The sequence below is a fragment of the Trachurus japonicus genome, chromosome 17 (genome assembly GCF_045865225.1).
Source record: "Trachurus japonicus isolate A0001 chromosome 17, Traja_1.0".
NCBI classification, from domain to species: Eukaryota; Metazoa; Chordata; class Actinopteri; order Carangiformes; family Carangidae; genus Trachurus; species Trachurus japonicus.
The window spans coordinates 14,454,520-14,471,038 of NC_140923.1; the positions used below are offsets into that span (position 1 = coordinate 14,454,520).

At 41.5% G+C, this 16,519-nt stretch overlaps 1 protein-coding gene across 3 annotated transcripts in view; it reads right to left on the reverse strand.

Annotated features, from left to right (window-relative positions):
* LOC146970318 (collagen alpha-1(XI) chain-like) overlaps window positions 1-16,519 on the reverse strand; it is an 86,028-nt gene that overhangs the window by 39,887 nt on the left and 29,622 nt on the right. For all 3 annotated transcript variants that reach the window (XM_085805281.1, XM_085805280.1, XM_085805279.1), the window contains exons 9-29: window positions 15,874-15,939; window positions 14,798-14,839; window positions 14,324-14,386; window positions 11,579-11,653; window positions 10,984-11,067; window positions 9,675-9,731; window positions 8,745-8,798; window positions 8,542-8,595; window positions 8,106-8,159; window positions 7,917-7,970; window positions 7,068-7,121; window positions 6,903-6,947; window positions 6,084-6,137; window positions 5,919-5,963; window positions 4,334-4,387; window positions 3,244-3,288; window positions 2,861-2,914; window positions 2,708-2,752; window positions 1,921-1,974; window positions 1,776-1,820; window positions 105-158 (exon numbers count right to left, since the gene is read on the reverse strand). In XM_085805281.1, coding sequence (XP_085661407.1) covers window positions 105-158; window positions 1,776-1,820; window positions 1,921-1,974; window positions 2,708-2,752; window positions 2,861-2,914; window positions 3,244-3,288; window positions 4,334-4,387; window positions 5,919-5,963; window positions 6,084-6,137; window positions 6,903-6,947; window positions 7,068-7,121; window positions 7,917-7,970; window positions 8,106-8,159; window positions 8,542-8,595; window positions 8,745-8,798; window positions 9,675-9,731; window positions 10,984-11,067; window positions 11,579-11,653; window positions 14,324-14,386; window positions 14,798-14,839; window positions 15,874-15,939 — 1,152 coding nt within the window. The remainder of the gene's footprint in view (window positions 1-104; window positions 159-1,775; window positions 1,821-1,920; window positions 1,975-2,707; window positions 2,753-2,860; window positions 2,915-3,243; window positions 3,289-4,333; window positions 4,388-5,918; window positions 5,964-6,083; window positions 6,138-6,902; window positions 6,948-7,067; window positions 7,122-7,916; window positions 7,971-8,105; window positions 8,160-8,541; window positions 8,596-8,744; window positions 8,799-9,674; window positions 9,732-10,983; window positions 11,068-11,578; window positions 11,654-14,323; window positions 14,387-14,797; window positions 14,840-15,873; window positions 15,940-16,519) is intronic.

Genomic DNA, 16,519 nt, shown 5'->3' on the forward strand with positions numbered 1-16,519 from the left:
CAAGGAAAACAAAAAGTCACCAAGGTGATTCTCTCTTTATTTCTTTATCATCGTTGCGGTTTCTTCCACAAGCATCACTTTTATCTTTAGAGATGAAGATTCACCTTGTCACCCTTGAGACCCATGTCTCCTTTGAAGCCGGGGAATCCATCTTCTCCCTGAAGATGAAAGAGACAAAAAGTATTATTGTTCTGAGGTGAGAGTCATTATCCAGCACCACAGAGACGAAACGATTACACATCAGTAAAACAGATCAGCTCAGATCAGATATACTTTACACTGCAAAACTGTGGGATCCTGATTTACCGTTTAAGTGACAACGCAACAGTTATTGTGATAAATAACAAGAAGTACATCAGAAGGGAGGTTCATATTGCCGAGAGTGAGAACAGGTATAATTCAGAGAACAGTTCTGTACAGAGCTATGGTTGCCTGGAACTCTCTACCAGTTCATATCGCTCATGAAAGTAACAAAGGTCGGTTTAAATTGCTGTATCTCTTAGAATTTAATGAAGTACGATTTAATATATTGAGTTTATAAAGAGGGCTGGTTTACAGTTGTGGTTGTACCCTTTTTCTTGGAGTGTATCTGTATGAGTAGTTGAAGTGCACGGTTGCAGTCACTTCAGACAGTCAATGCTTATTATATGATTTATTTATTTTGACTTATTTACTTTGGGGGTGTATTATATTAGATTACTCAAGGTATTGAAGTATAGAATGGAATCTGAGTAGAGAAATGGTGATGTCTGTGGTGTCTGTCAAATGTCTGGCAGATGTTTTCTGTGGTTTGTTCATTATTAGGGAGCCTTTGTTGTTTGTTCTTGTTGTGGCATGTATAAATGTATGTTTCTTATGTGTATATGTGAATGTTTATGTGTATGTTGTGTGTATATCGGACGTCAGGAAGAATAGCCGATGCTGCTGCGGGTGCTAATGGGGATCCTAATAAAGAAAAGAAAAACTCTATCGTTGATGTTACAATAATGTTGGGTGGCTGTTGTGGTCTTATTGACAGAGACATAGAAACTCCTTTAGACGGATTAATGCTGACATCTAGTGGCCACTGCACTGAAGCAGTCACATGAGCAGTTTTAAAGCTGCGTGTTCTTCTACTGACATCTGGTGGTTCACATTGAGAATGCAGTTTTAGGTCTTTTCCAAGGGTGCTACAGTGTCTGATAAATATGCATGTTGTATATTATACTGTTCTAATTTCTTTGAAACATTTTATACATGAAGCCACTGAAGAATTTATGGAGCAATATAATAAAAAATATGATGTGTATGAGTTTTAAGTGTAATCTTTAGAGGTCGTCCCACAGGGTACAGGGACAGGATACATGAGACAGAAAGTATCATAGTAGAAGTAGCATATTCAGTATTTTTTTTTTTAATGTAATCTCTGAAGAGCTCCAATTTCCTGACTATTGAGTGGAAAGTCTGCAGAGTGGCACCGAGGTAGCAACAGGCTACGTTCAACCACAGCAATCCAAGAAAACAATGGCACCAGATCAATCTCCACTGAAAACTACCCTGCAAACAGCCTCATTCTAGTTTAATGTTCCACACTCCATTACAGCTCAGTGGCATGATGACTTAACTGCCAGTGTGAGGGGCTTTTCAAGAGTTTTTTTTTTTTTTTTTTCCACTTGCTGGATTCAAAGGGAGTCTCATTTGAAAGGGAATTACTACCCTGATGGATTCACTTATAAGAGGGATGGCATTTGTCAACAATGCTGGATAGAAAGAGGAGACAAGGAGGCGGTGTTTACCTTTTCTCCTTTGCCACCTTTAAGGCCTCTGATGCCCTCAGCGCCCTGGAGAGAGAGGGCAAAAAAAAGTCATGATGACATTCAGGGGAAAAGGGGAAAGTTAACATGGCATAGGTGGTAACTGCATGACTAAGATAGCGCTTACTTTCACACCACGAGGACCAGGGTAGCCGATGGATCCCACAGGACCAGGAGGACCCTGAAAAGGTTAAAACCACAGTCATGTGATCAGTGAATCAGTGAGTATCACTGTAGCTTGGATCCACCTTTACTGGGAGATTTGTCTCTGCTGTATTACACAATGTTCACTCAAGATTTTTTCCCCCACTGATTTCCAGTTATTTTATTTCACAATGAATCCACAAAGACATACTGTATGTGACAAAGACTAAAACCTTAAGCAAATGGATTTAAGTAAATGGATAGCGCCATCTGATGCCCAGTGGTTACACAAAACAAGAGCAAAAGTATTTTAAAAACAATTCTGACAATAATAACTAATAACAAATATTAACTACAGTAAATTGAACTAATATAATAGAAAAAACACAAACAGAAATAACTTGAACACTTGATTCCAACTCTGTTAAGCCAGATTGTCTGCTGCCCCTAAGGATGCAGTACAAATAAAAGCATGTTCCCCATGTGATGTATGCGTTAAGAATAACTGAGCAGCATGTTTTTGACTGTACAACATAAGCTCATATTTCACACCAAATTAACTAAAATTAAGATAACTATAATAAAAACTCCCTCTATTTCTGAGACAACATACCTGATGGTATCTAAATTGTCTTGGTTGTATTAAACCTGACCTATTTGGCAACACTGCGAATGCTAAACAAATGCTAAATTTAACTTGAACTGCCACTGTGTGATTATATACTGTACTGTAAATTCCAAAGTTAAAGGCTGAACTACAGAATATTTACCGCTCCTCCTTTCTCGCCTGCAGGACCTTCTTTTCCTGGGTGACCCTGGAAGAGTCAGAGAGGTTATCCATCAACAGGTGAACATGCTGCCAGTTGGTGCTTTGTCTTCAATCGTGTATAAATTAATAAAGGAAATCGGGTTAAGTTACTTACAGGAGGGCCATCAGCACCAGCAAGGCCAGCCAATCCCTGTTTACCTTGAGGTCCCTAAAAAGACAGACCAGTACAGTATTACCTACTGGGACGATGGATAGTTGAATAAAACCACCAATAAATACTTTCTGTTAGACAAAGTAATTGTTTATGCAGAAGTTCTCATACAGCAAAATCTATAAAGTGTGTGTCTGTCTGTGTGTGTGTGGGTGTTGGATGTTTGTGTGTGTGTTTTATCCATCAGTGCTGTGCAGGAGCCAGAAAAGGCCTATAGCTCCGACAGCAGCGAGTCTGTAGAATCACTTAAGAGGTCTTCACTGAAACATTTGCTCGAGGAGACAGCAGCGTTGTGGTGGGAGAACTGCAGGGAGGACTCTACTCACTTTTTCACCAGGAGGCCCGATTGGACCTTGAGGACCAATAAGACCCTGAAAGACATTGGAAATAGACCTTTTATTAGAGCCAGAAAGTCATTTCTCATAAGAGGGAATGCATGATATTTAAAATGAACTGTGGGGGGAGAAAAGAGCGCCTGCTTTGTGCTATATCTGCTTATCTTGTAAAGCGTTCACCTTCTTTCCAACCATTGTTATTGCTGGTTGGCTACTTCACGCTGCCTATTCCAGATCTGCTCATTTAGCTGCGTAAAGGGAGTTCCATTATTTTCTACGATTCATTTTAAAGTCACACATCTTAAAGAGTTCGAGAACTCCCCCCATGAAGAATAAAAAGAGAGTTATTAACACCTAAAATAAGAGACCTGTGTTATTTTTCTACAGTCTATTGCCTTCACTGGAAAGCATCAATCCGCCTTTGGCCAGGTATAACGAGAAAGAGAAACGGGAACAAGTTATTTATTCAACCTGTATACCATCAGGATACGTTCCTACTAATACTTTCCAGGGGAATGACGGCATCCTGTCCGGGCTGTGAGCGTCAGCAGGACTGAAAATCTCACCTGGCAATGGTCATTTACCCCTGGCTACAATGTTGGGTGTGCTGTTTTGTATTAAAGATGACTATAAAACGGAATATTTTTCACTGTGCCACCAACTGGACAGTGTAATCGGGTTAAGTGCTATCAAATGAGTACAACATGTCTCCTCTCAGCAGGACAGAGGGGATGTTTTTCTTCTTCATGGCAACAGAGAAACAATGTTAGTGAAAGGTTTTTGCTCTAATTTGGTGTGAATTTTGAGGAATGCCTCACAGAGCGGTGGCCGTTTAAGGGAGTGAAGGATGGACAGAGAGAAGAGACAGGATGGAGAGCAGAGTACAAAAAAAAAACAACCAAAAAATATCATGTCTCTGAACATTTGATTAAGAAAACAGGACAGTGAGAGATCACCTGAGCAGACAGTGAAGATCTGAAGCATGAAAGGAAGAAGAGATCAAAAAAAGAGTTGGAGACAGCGCAACAGAGACAGAGTGGTTGGACAAAAAAGAGGAAGAGAGGAAAGAAAAGAAACTTACATGTGAACCAGGCAGACCCTGCTGACCAGGAGGCCCGGGCTCTCCTTGTGGACCCTACACATAACAGAGAAAAAGCAGATGATGCGATTAATATTCCTAATTGCTGCAGCTGATTCTCCTTAAATTCACAAAGATATCAAAAAGACTGTAAAGCTAATAAAATATTAAATAGGTTTAAAGAAATACAACAAACAACTAATGAAATTCATGTATAAAGGCAAACGATTAGTTAAGCTTGAAAAGTCATTAGGTGCATCTCGTCTTTTGCTCGACCCCAGTGCATTTTAAGAACTGTCTTCATATGAAATCAATTGCAAATGTAGTTTTCCCGCATCACAACGTGGCACTGGAATAACTGAAGACAATAGGTGACTGTTTGGATGAGTTGGCTTCATCCAGTCCGTGTCAAGATTGTGTAACAAGAAGATAGAAGGGAAGAAATGTGAGAAATGTAATACGCTGGCTCATCAGGCAGAGCTGTCCGTTTCCTGGCCTTATCCAAACTTGTGTTTAGTTCCTATCAAAGCCGTAAAAAAAATCAAGTAACTGGTGGGAATTTGACTTTGGTGATGAAATGCTTTCTCCAAATACGTGCTGTGAAGCTGCAGAGACATCTGGGTGCAGATTAACACTAATAGGGCTAACTGGAAATTGTGGGCTGTTTGGTATCCCTGCTGAGATTTGGTGTGTTACAAACCAAACATATACAAAAACAGAAAAGACCCTTGTTAGGCGGCCCGCTGCAGCTGTTACAACAAACACTACATACAAATGCTGGATTCAGAAACATCTTAGGCTGCTTGACTGTGATTCTTAGAAAGGCTTTTAAAAACTGAGCTTAAATGAAGGATCCAAATGTAGTTAGTAAAAACATTTTGGTGCTTCACTTGTAGCAGATGCCTTAAAAAACATCCATATGTTACAGGCTTGTACCGTAGGAGATCACAAACTCTTTGGGAAACTCTACTGCTTTGGAAACTTTCAAGTGTCCTCTGCTTTGATTTTCAGAAAAAGGCCGAGATCAATAAAAAAGTCTAGAGCAATTAATGACAAACAAACCAACTGTCTATTGTTTTATGCCCTTTTAAACAGCTGTTTATTTCTTCGGCTCAGTGACTCAGTGGCCACAGACAATGTGTGGGCTTGTCCAACTGTCTTGACCAGTGACCGGCTGCCCTCGGTGGAAACGTCCCACTGGGACCCTCCGGGAAGCTGAATGCATGATGGGACCACAAGCGGACTCGGGGCTGCTCTGTATTACCCCTACTAAATCTTAAGGCTCCTTCATCACAGCCTGTTAAAGCAGGATTTGTGTTGTGGGGGTCAGAGGAGTACGATGAGACACTGCCATTACCATTCACCATCTCTAATTAGCAAATGAGCCTCATGACCTCCGTTCTTATGATGTTACTTTGGGGTTAAAGGTCACTGACCTCCAATCAGCCTCAGGCAGGGCAAATGACTGATTGAATAACTGATTGCTTAGGTGGTCTTCACGGAAAAAAAACCAAAACAAACTCCCTTGTCTGACTTTCTCCTTTCGCTTTCTAATACCGCAAATTAGCAAAACATTAATATTTCTCACCATGTTTCCTTTGGGACCAGCTTGCCCATCAAGTCCAGGAAGACCCTAAAGAGACAAGTATAAGATGAGACAAGTTGACATCTCATTAAGGTAGAACACAAATTACGTGCAGTACATAGTAGGTAGTAGTAGAAGAGTGTTAATTGATATAAAAGATGTACTTACACGCTGTCCTCCAGGACCTTGAGACCCTCTGGGGCCAAGCAAACCTCTAGGACCCTGTGAATTAAGACAATTGGAAGTTTAAGACAATGATACTTAATGTAAATCCATTCATGTAGAGTTGAGTGAAACTGTGTTTTGTATTTAGATGAATGGTGGCAACGAAAAAGGCACGCCACAGTACACTACACAAGATGGACAGGAAAACCTTGAATTGACCTGTGAGTGTAAAATACTGACCTCATGAGGTCATGCGTGGTAACTGCAGGTGCAATTCAGGGAATGAGCAATTACATCTTTTCTTATCTCAGATTCTGAAGTCGTGCACTTGAAATCAACACACTTACTGTTGCTCCTTTATCTTATGGACAGTGTGTGATGAAATAGCGTGCAACCGTTTCTTTAAAAGGACAGCGTTGTTCCGGCTATGACGGGGAGCAAATCATTTTTCATGCAGCTCTATGGTCCATTTGGACTGAACTAGGCAGCATGTGGCAGTTTCTCACGGATAATGACAGAACAACACGTTTTCCCCTGTTCTATTTTCTGATCTATTATTCAGAGCCATTCGGTCTTGGCGAGGTCGAGATTACAAACGCAATGGTCCTTGCAGACAGGAATGTCGCTACAACTGCAAGAGGAGTGGAGGGTTGAGGTTATGTGTTTAAATAATTGCTAAAATTAATACAGGGGAAGGAATGAGGGGGTGAGGCCTGTGGTAGCAGAGGAAAGGAGTAACATGACTGTCATATTTTCAGTATATTGTTTTTTTACCACGAGCTGCAGTTTAAGACCGTGTTATCAGACGATGAAAGTACTTACACTATCTCCAGCCACACCTCTCTGTCCAACCTGGCCATCTTCACCCTATGGATGAGAAAGAACACGTTGATTTATTAAGGAATGCAGAGAAATTAAGACTTTACAATTGAATTAAAGACTTTTGAGAAGAAGGTTAAGGCCTGAGGTGACTGAGGTGCTACTCACTCTTGGGCCATCCTCTCCGTGAGGTCCTGGAGGACCTGAAGAACCCTGTTCTCCCTGGAGAGAAAAGATCACAGGAGAAGGAACATCAACAAAGAGTGGGAGTGGTGGGGTCACAGAAAAAGCCTGGTCCCTGCAGCTCAAAGGGATAAACGCCTCCTAATTCTTACTTATGGGCAAAATATATGGGTCAAAATTTCAGAAAAACCTACAGACGACGCTTAAAAGCATGTAACAAAAATGGGCAACAAAAGTGCCTTTAATCTACAGTGAGCATGGTCACCACAATTGGCATGGACCTATATGGTTTTCGGTATTTATAGTTCTCTATAAGCAATGGTGGACCTTTGGTGGCCCTGTAATTACTCAGTATAGGATAAGGCATGAAAGCGTTTCTAGAAATACCCCTCTCTGTGATCTCTGTCCTCTCCCTTTTGACTCTCTCTCTACGCAGGCCCAAATTCCACAAACACCAAGCTCAGCACTCCTCACTCACTCGCCTCCAGGCCTGGTTAGAGGCAGCCAAAGTGGTTCTGGAGTCGGTCCCACCTCCCGTAACTGGGTCAATGCCCTAATGAGTTCCACTGCTTCAGAATTCATATCTGTCAACACTGGAGCGTGCGTGAGATGGATGGGAGGTGGCGTTTGAACTAACCAATCAGGCCTGACGCTGCTGTAAGGACAGGGTGCAGACTAGAGCAGCAACGACTGTGATCAATGAGGACCCGGGAGGAGAAATAAGAGGCTGCAGGATCTTATTTTTGGAGGCAGATGATCGAGGCCTTTTGACGACATCTGTCCTTTGACCTTGTTTCTTTTGAAAGACGCAAAGTTGTCCGCCGTCATACTTACTCTGTGTCCCTTCTCTCCGGGAAGACCAGGGAGGCCGTCGAAACCTCGGTCACCCTGAAAAAGCACACAGAGAAATGGTTAACTCCATCAATCAAAAATGGCAGGAATCACTTTTTCCTATATGCACTCTTCAAAAACCAGCCAACAGACACAATTTTTCTGTTTTTTATAACCTGGTGCGTACTTTACCTTGGGCCCTGCCTCTCCTGGCATTCCTCGAGCACCATCGGCTCCATTACGACCCTGGAGGACATGCAAATATCATGTCAGGCCACATGGAAATCACATTAGAAGAAAAATATTCAATTATCTTGAATGGTCGTGGAGCATAAACACAGGGAAGATGCTATCATTTTTCTAACTAGCTCATAGTTAAATAAACATGACTCTATGAATTGACTCAACACACAGAGATGATTATTGAGTGCAGCTGACTTATTTGAAAGGAGGCCATGTTTGAAACTATACTGGCTCTTCTTTTTGGGTATTGTAGCAGCACTGACGCTTGGACTCCTGTTTGTCAGAAATATGAGAAATTTTGGATTTGAAACTTATTTCTTCTGTTTCAATATGTTTCGCCCTGGAGGAGATGAATCAATGTCTGTAGACTTCAAGAACCTCCTACCCTCTTTCCTGCTTTTCCTGGAGGCCCAGTTGAACCTTGAAGACCTCTAGGTCCCTATGGAGAGAAAATGGAAAACAGTAGTGGAGGTTAAAAGTGGACAAACAGAAGCTTACTGAACATTTCCCCAATGAAACAATGGATGTACAGTGTCATTATTCATGAAAACAACAATACAATACAATATTATTATTTTGCTTTCTCACCTGTGGTCCAGAGTCACCGCTGTCACCTTTAAGTCCGGTAGCACCAGGACCTCCCTATCAAAACACAGACACATACATTTACTTAAGCCAAATACTCATTCATTCATCACTTGTCTTAAACAGCAATCAGGGTTCCTACACATTTGACATTTTTTCCAGACCCTAATTTCCAGACTTCTTGGTAAAAAAAAAATCAAATAATTTGAGTAATTAGATGTATATCATGTAAATAAATTATGCAATTTATTTTATTTTATTTTATTTATCGGTTTTCATTATTCTGAATTTGTATGCCATTATGTCACCAAATAATTTCCAGGAGATCGTAGCTATACAGTACAATAGTGCATGCAGAATTAACCCAAATAACTTAAGATAAAACCAAACCCAGATAAGTATTAAGACAAATATATTTCCATACTATAGTTTCCATTTTTCATTCCTTTTCAGACCTGTATGTATAAAATTAAATTCCATACTTTTCCATACTTTCCATACTTGCGTAGGAACCCTGAGCAATACAATCTAGGATGGAATAAAAACTTTCAGGAGTACAAAATCTTGCCTCTTTCAAGAATGACAGGATTGGCCTAACACCTATGTGTTGTGTCATTGATTAAGGACACACCTGAGACCAGAGCAGGAGCTTAGTAAGACTGTGTTTTAGACTATATTGTGCTTAAAGAATCAGGAAATCAGTTTTTATTTGTTACCGGTCTATCAATCTGCTTCTCAGGTAGTTGTAGGAATAAAATAAAAATCACCTCACAAGTAGACGAGGAGTGCATGTGTTGGGGGAAATGATAGATGCTTGAAGCTGAACCCCTTCACATGAGGTAGCCTAGCTCTAATCACCCAATGTGTTTCTCATCACTTGTTAAAATGAGTGGATGGTAAGTAGATCAGCGGTGTGTGTAAAAAGCCACTCACCACAGGACCAGATCTTCCTGTCATGCCCGCTGGCCCTGGAGGCCCTCTCATAGCCAGCTGTGGATCAGACAGAAACAACTCATAAACCACCGATCACCGGACAGTGTTGACACAATCGGACGTGTCCAAAAATAATATTTCTTTCTCAAACAGTAGACATTAGACGATGTATGTTTTGCATTAGGAGTGCAGCCATGTGCGCCTATTATTAGCTTCTCATGGCAGTTGGTTCTTTTTAGCGTTCAGTAAAGTGGTTGTGAAAGCATCTGTTCATGCTCTTTCTTTTATTATTCTCAAGGTGAAGATTATGATTATTTTGTTTGTTTATTCTAATATTACTGACTGGAATTGGCGCAGTTGTTCACATGCTGCATTTAACCACTGTAATAAAGCAGAAATCTGTGATATTGACATTGACTGAACATTGGGGTCTGTAAATAATAAAGAAAAGAGTCATAAAAAAAGCTTCCTATCCAGCATCTGTACAGGATTGAACCTTAAAGTGTGCAAACTTTACTTTGTTCTTGTTCGCAGTTTACCACTCTGCTCTTTGTTTCTGTTCATGGTTGACCACAGCGTGATGCTGCCAAAAAGTTGTCTGGAATGTATTTGCAGGCTGATTACTGAAGCAACTCATGCCCGACATTACACTAAGACCAAATCACACATTAGCATATGTTCATTGTGGTAAACAAATTAATAGGAAACATTAGCAGACTGCAAATACCTAAATAAAACCCCAACAACTTACGACTTGTCCCCTATAATTCACTTTCACGACATTCCTGCCCTTTTTTTTTTCTTTTTCCTTCCTGAGTTTGGCACAAACGACGAGTAAAGGAAGGTGACAAGTGCTTTCTAGATGTTACTAAACACCAGCTATGGCAGTCCTCCAGCTCCATAGAGTGTTGTGAATGTGTGAATATTTAGTGTTTGTACCACACTTAATAGCCTCCATGTGTTCTACCATAGGTCGCACCATTGTATAGCTGCATATTTCAACCTGTTTTTCAACACTGTTATGGTTATCAGGACCTCCTGAGTGGGTGTGAACATCTGTTGTGGCTTTATGTCAAACCTAACCTGACACAGATCCATATTTTGGAATTCAGACAATTTACAGGATGCGGGGAACTTATGAATAGTGATAGTTTGTATTATTTACAGCACATTCATGGTCATTTCAACTTTTTATATATCCTTTGAACCATGCAGCTAATTAGAATAACTCAACACAGAGAGATGCAGTTTAAGTGTTCTCCAAACTGAGCAGGATGCACAGGGGGTCACATTTACCACGGATACTCACCCTGGCCTGAGAGAGGATGGCCTGAGCCTGAGCTTCCTGAGCTGTAACCACGGGTCCCTTGTGAGCTTCACCGCCTGCACGGAACTGTCGGACACAAGACAAAGAAGAAACACAGTTAAAACCAAAGAGACTTGTCTCTTTAAACAGAGTGAGGTATCTAATGGCCTCCCCCAGTGAGTGTGTTCAAATCTTTGCTGTGTTCAGTTAAACCAATAAAGCTGTCACCATGCCACACACACACACACACATTCACACATACATACACATTCACACACAGCTCGCTCGCTCACATACACACACACACATGCTTGCTCACAGACGTGCACATACACACAAACACAAATATGTGTCACCAAGCCTTTTCAAAGCCTCAGTCACTGGTTCCACTCCATTGCACCGGCTGACATTTACAAGTAAAGTGATTTGTAGCCCAAAGAAAATAAGGTTGCGATCCTTTGGCCCACTGGTGATGCTATGAGGTAAACGTACTAAATGAGGTGAGTTCACGGACTAATGCCTGAGACGGAGGGTGCACAGTGTGTGAGCGATATACATCAGAGCCCCCGGTGGGCACGTGGCGAACGGCAGGACTTACTGGGAGCATCAGAACGGTACCTGGAGGCCCCGGGACACCGTCTGAACCGGGGATGCCGGGACGCCCTGGAGGACCCTGGAGAGACAGAGGACGGAGACAGAGGTTAAGCACCGGGAGATCAATGTCTCAATGTGAATGTGTAATACAGCTGGAGATGAGGTCAACGACCAAACCAAGGGATGTAAAATCTCTCTGCTACTCAATACAGACTTTATAGTATTTGTTCTTGACATATCTTCAAAGGAGTGAACTGAAGTCAGCTGGTGTTGTATTGACTAGCACATCAGCACATAGTGTTTACATAATGTGAGCAATTAATTAGATGTGGTTAATAAGCGGGCCATACACTTTCCCATGAGATAACATGATTATGCTGCCATTCCTCTATAACACCCTGGAGGTGCTCTGTAAATTGAAAAGAAGAAGAAAAACAACTGATAAGGGCGCTAACAAACAACAGCAGTAGCAACAACAGTAACACAGCAGAGACTCTTAAAAAAAACAACTAATCTATACACCACAGAAAACCGCTCGCTTTATCTACAACAATATTTTCAACGGGAAGGTCCTTTGCTCCAGTCTGCACTGTTGTCGTTTATTCCAAACAGATAATTGACTAATCCTACAGAGAAGACTAGGACTGGGAATTCAATCTCGAGACAAAGCATGTATTTTCATTAGGCTGGCCTAGGGATATAGCCTTCAGGAGAACATCGACTTTATAACGAGACTAAAAAATCCACAGACATGGCCCTGTGAGGTTGTAATACCCATTAGATTCCTGAAAATAAACTGCTCAGTAGCACAAAGTGTGCCAAAAATATATATTTATTTGGCCTTTGTGTGGCACCAGAAGGGAATATATTGTTACAGATTTAATTAAAAAGGGATTGTTTCTTTGTACAGTGGCTTTCCTTGGAAATCTTAGTTTGTCAGACCTAGGTAAACTGTGATTTGTTATCACAAAGCTGTGATCTGTGACACTCAAGTCTGTGCTTTGAGCATAATGCTAACATCAGTGTGCTAACATGCAAACTTGTACACTGTACACAGACTTAACAGCTTAAAATGTGGGCAGTTTGAGGTGTTAACATGCCATGTTAGCATTAAAACTCAAAATACAGCTAATATCAAGGATTTATCCCTTGGTTTTAAAGAAGCTTAAGTGTGGAACAGGTGCAAAAGCATGTTTGGTTGCCAGATGAAAAGTATGGGGATTACAGAAGTCATGGGGATTCATCCTCTGTGGACCATGTCTGTCTGTCTGTCTGTACAAAAATGGTTGAGACATTTCACTCTCAGATTCTTGGACCATGTGGACAAAAACTATTTTGAGGCAAAACGCTGACATAAACGTTGCTCACACTGAGTAATTATAGTAACATCAGGCCGTTAAATTATAATGTGACAAGATTTTGATTTCGTAATAGACACAAAAAAAAAAACTTATCATAACTCAGATCAAGCCTAAGTAGTACCCAGTGTTTCCAGAGAGACCAGGATCTATTTAGCAGTCCGGTCATGTGCCACAATCTCAGACTGCCGGCTCAAATTGATGCCATGTGTTCCCATCTGCCTTTCCCCCAGAGGTGGTAAATACTCTCCATCCACTGCCCTTAGAGTAAGCATAGCGGCATCTAGTGTTAATGACGTTCCCTTCATGGCTGGGAAAGTGGTATTTTAGTGGAAAGGAGAGAGATGGTGATCATGAGAGAGAAATGAGCCAATCAAATGTCGCGTCCAGGCGGATACTGCGCAACGGAAAACCGCAAGCCTATACAGAAAACGAGTCACTTTTAATCCCTCTGTCAATCCTGAGCGAGACTGTTTCTCACGGGAGGAAATGAAGGGAGAGGGGGAGGGGAGGGGAGGGGGGTTGGGCAGACATTTGGACCAACAAAATGTTTTTTTTGATCACTTTGACCCAGTGGAACAATGAGCCTTTTGTACTGGAGAAGGTGCGTTTGGTGGTACTTTGTAGCTGGCTGAGAAAGGGTTAACCTCCACAGACAGAATAGATCTGCAAAAAGGGTGATGAAAGAGGGGTGGGGGCAATCACCACATTTGGGAAAAACAAGCCGAGATCCAGCCTTCTGGAGGGGACAGGCACTTACACTGTGTCATCCAATCAATCACATAAATGAGTGGAATCCCACAGTGCTGAGGAAAAAAAAAAAGCTCTCTGAGAAAAGTTTAGACTTCTACATATTTTACAGCAAACTCCTTGAACTTCTCAGTCCTATAGCAAACCCATACAGCTGTTTCTCAGAACTTCTCTTTGTATATTGACAGTTTATGGGCATCTCATTTCCTTGCCCCACTCCTCAGTAATCTCCCCCAACTGCTGCAGTAGCAAGCTGTGTCTAATTGTATTATTCATTCCCTGGCATTGAAACACGTACTTCACAGCTTTCCAATAAAGGGTGAGACAGCAGGATAACAAATTCAGGGGGCGTTTGTGTTGACGCTGACTCCCATAATTTCTCTCAAGTAAGATGAATGGCTATGGTTAAAGTTAGTAAATCAGTTGTGTGTCGTTTTTAGCCTGAAAAACATGTCTTGGTTGATATGGTGCTTATGTGAAATCTCAACTGACTGTGTGTGTGAATGTTTTTTTTTTTCTTTACGTTAAAAAAATATACCTTTTGATAAATTTGAACCATCGTGATAAGAGACAGAACAGGGGCCAGAGTTTCCCCAAAAACATCTGTAATCCGCTGTGAAATGAAACCAGCCTTTACTCACCCTCTCACCATGATCTCCTGCGGGACCTGGGGGACCCTGCAATCCTGGGGTACCAGGAACACCCTGAAACCACACACACACACACACACAGACAGACGCACACGGACGCACACAGACACACACGCTCTTAGCATATTATATCCCAAACTGCTGCTAACCAGCAATCCCACCACAGCCTCAGTCTGTCCAATACTTCTAATGCTCCTATAGGCCAACAAAGACAGAGGAAAAGACATTGGTTCAAAAGGAAATAAGCCTCAAAATAAAACAGCCCCCAACCCCCTTCTTTCTCTCTCTGGTGCTCACACACACACACACACACACATGCAAAAATTCACATTTTGACTGTCTCTCCCAACTCAAGCTTCACTGGCGATCAGGACTGACGCTCTTTCCATAAAGACATTTTTTCCCTCTTTAGCTGTTCTCCATCTGTGGAAGGCAGACAGGAGTGTGGGAGAACGTGATACTCACTGCTTGGCCGGGGGCTCCTTGGGGTCCTTCTACAAGCATCCCCTGAAAAAGGAAAAAGTGGATACAGTAGCATTATGGGGCAGCCTGTAAATCCACACGCAGCGGAGAATAGGGGAAGAAAAGCGAGCCAAGTGGGTGCTTTGGGTTTGAGGTTGGGTTGAGTTTACTTATAGCTACGTTAACAATGCTACAGCTATCTGATGTTCTGTTCTATAATGTGTGTGTGTGTGTGTGTGTGTGGTCGAAGATTTGGACGGGAGCCTGTGGTGGTACAGATGGTCTGGGAGGAGAGACATTAGCTGAAGCTGCTATTTTAGTCAATGTTTAGGCTGCAGTGGTAAATTGTGTAGGATGAGCTCTCGGAGGAACTTATGTACTGTGGCGTTTTGTGTAGACAGCGGTTGTTTTGTCTGGAGACCAAAGACAAGAGTTAAATCTCATCAGAAGTGTAGCTCATCTTGGTACAAGTCTGTAAAGTAAACAGGACCTAAAGTTGAGGGATGAAATGTGAAATAAACACGTGTAGGCTATATAAGAGAGTAAATCACATATGAAAGTGATTATCTGTTGGAGATGACTGATGAAAGAAACCATATATTGTTCAGAAAATATGCAGAGAATCTGATTCAAGCTTTTATAGACTTATAAATCTTTGTGTGCAACAGTTGGAAACTCTGAGTTGATTTGAAAGCCAAGTCAACACTACTTCTGAAATATGCAATGAATCTATCTGAACATTTAGCTGAACTTAAAACAGAGGGATTGCTGCTAAGATAGACAGCTAAGACAAATAGGTGGTGTAGAAGTTGAGTAGTAAACTAACTAATTAGCCTTAGCAACTGCATGAATTTGCCAACAAAGTCTGTTAGCTTGCTAACTAGTTAGCAACTATTAGTGCTGTCCTGTAGCTTTAGCATTAGCAGGCTAATATCCTGCTAGTAGCTAAAGGTGTGTTAATCCATTCTTGACTTTCCAAAATAAGATTTTTCTGGGACTCCAAATTAGCATGGGGGGAAAAAATCATATCAATTATTTCAGGGCTAAGACACATGAATACTAATTAACACTTCACTTACTGGCTCGATGACAGCAGGTTCGCCCTTCTCTCCTTTCTCCCCGAGGTAACTTTGACCTCCACCCACCTATGGACATAAGACAGACCAGGTGAGCGTTTTACACAGTCACAGGCACAGACACTGATGCATAAAGGCGGTGCCCACGGTTTAAAGACCAAAAATGGAAAATGTGAGACCAATGAGCAGCAGATGCCCCGTCTGATGCTCTGGGTGTCTTTTCTTTCATTGAGGTCACTTGACTCCAACAAAACTGCAAAGAAAAAGCTCAGCAAAATGCTGACTGGTGTTCTGCATGCTTAGAAGGATTTAGGTAGTTCTCAAGGCAAAAAGCAGGTTTTTTTTCTCTGCCTGCTGGAAAAATAAACCTCAAGAATCATTTTGCAAGAAGCTATAATTTAGACTTTGGTCTGTCTCCTATTTATTAAGCTTCCTAAAAGCCAGGGAGTGCAAAAAAAAAAAAAAAGACCCCAACTGTGCACAAATGCAGAGGTCGTTACCTGACACTATCCATACAATGACTTCACATGTGAAGAATTCACAAACCACCTACAGCAGTGTGTCCAAAAACCGCTAGATTGTACAGTTAAGCCTGAAGATGAAACTCTTTTTGAGGGCTGTGGTGTCCTCAGATTGTAGAGTTGAGAGG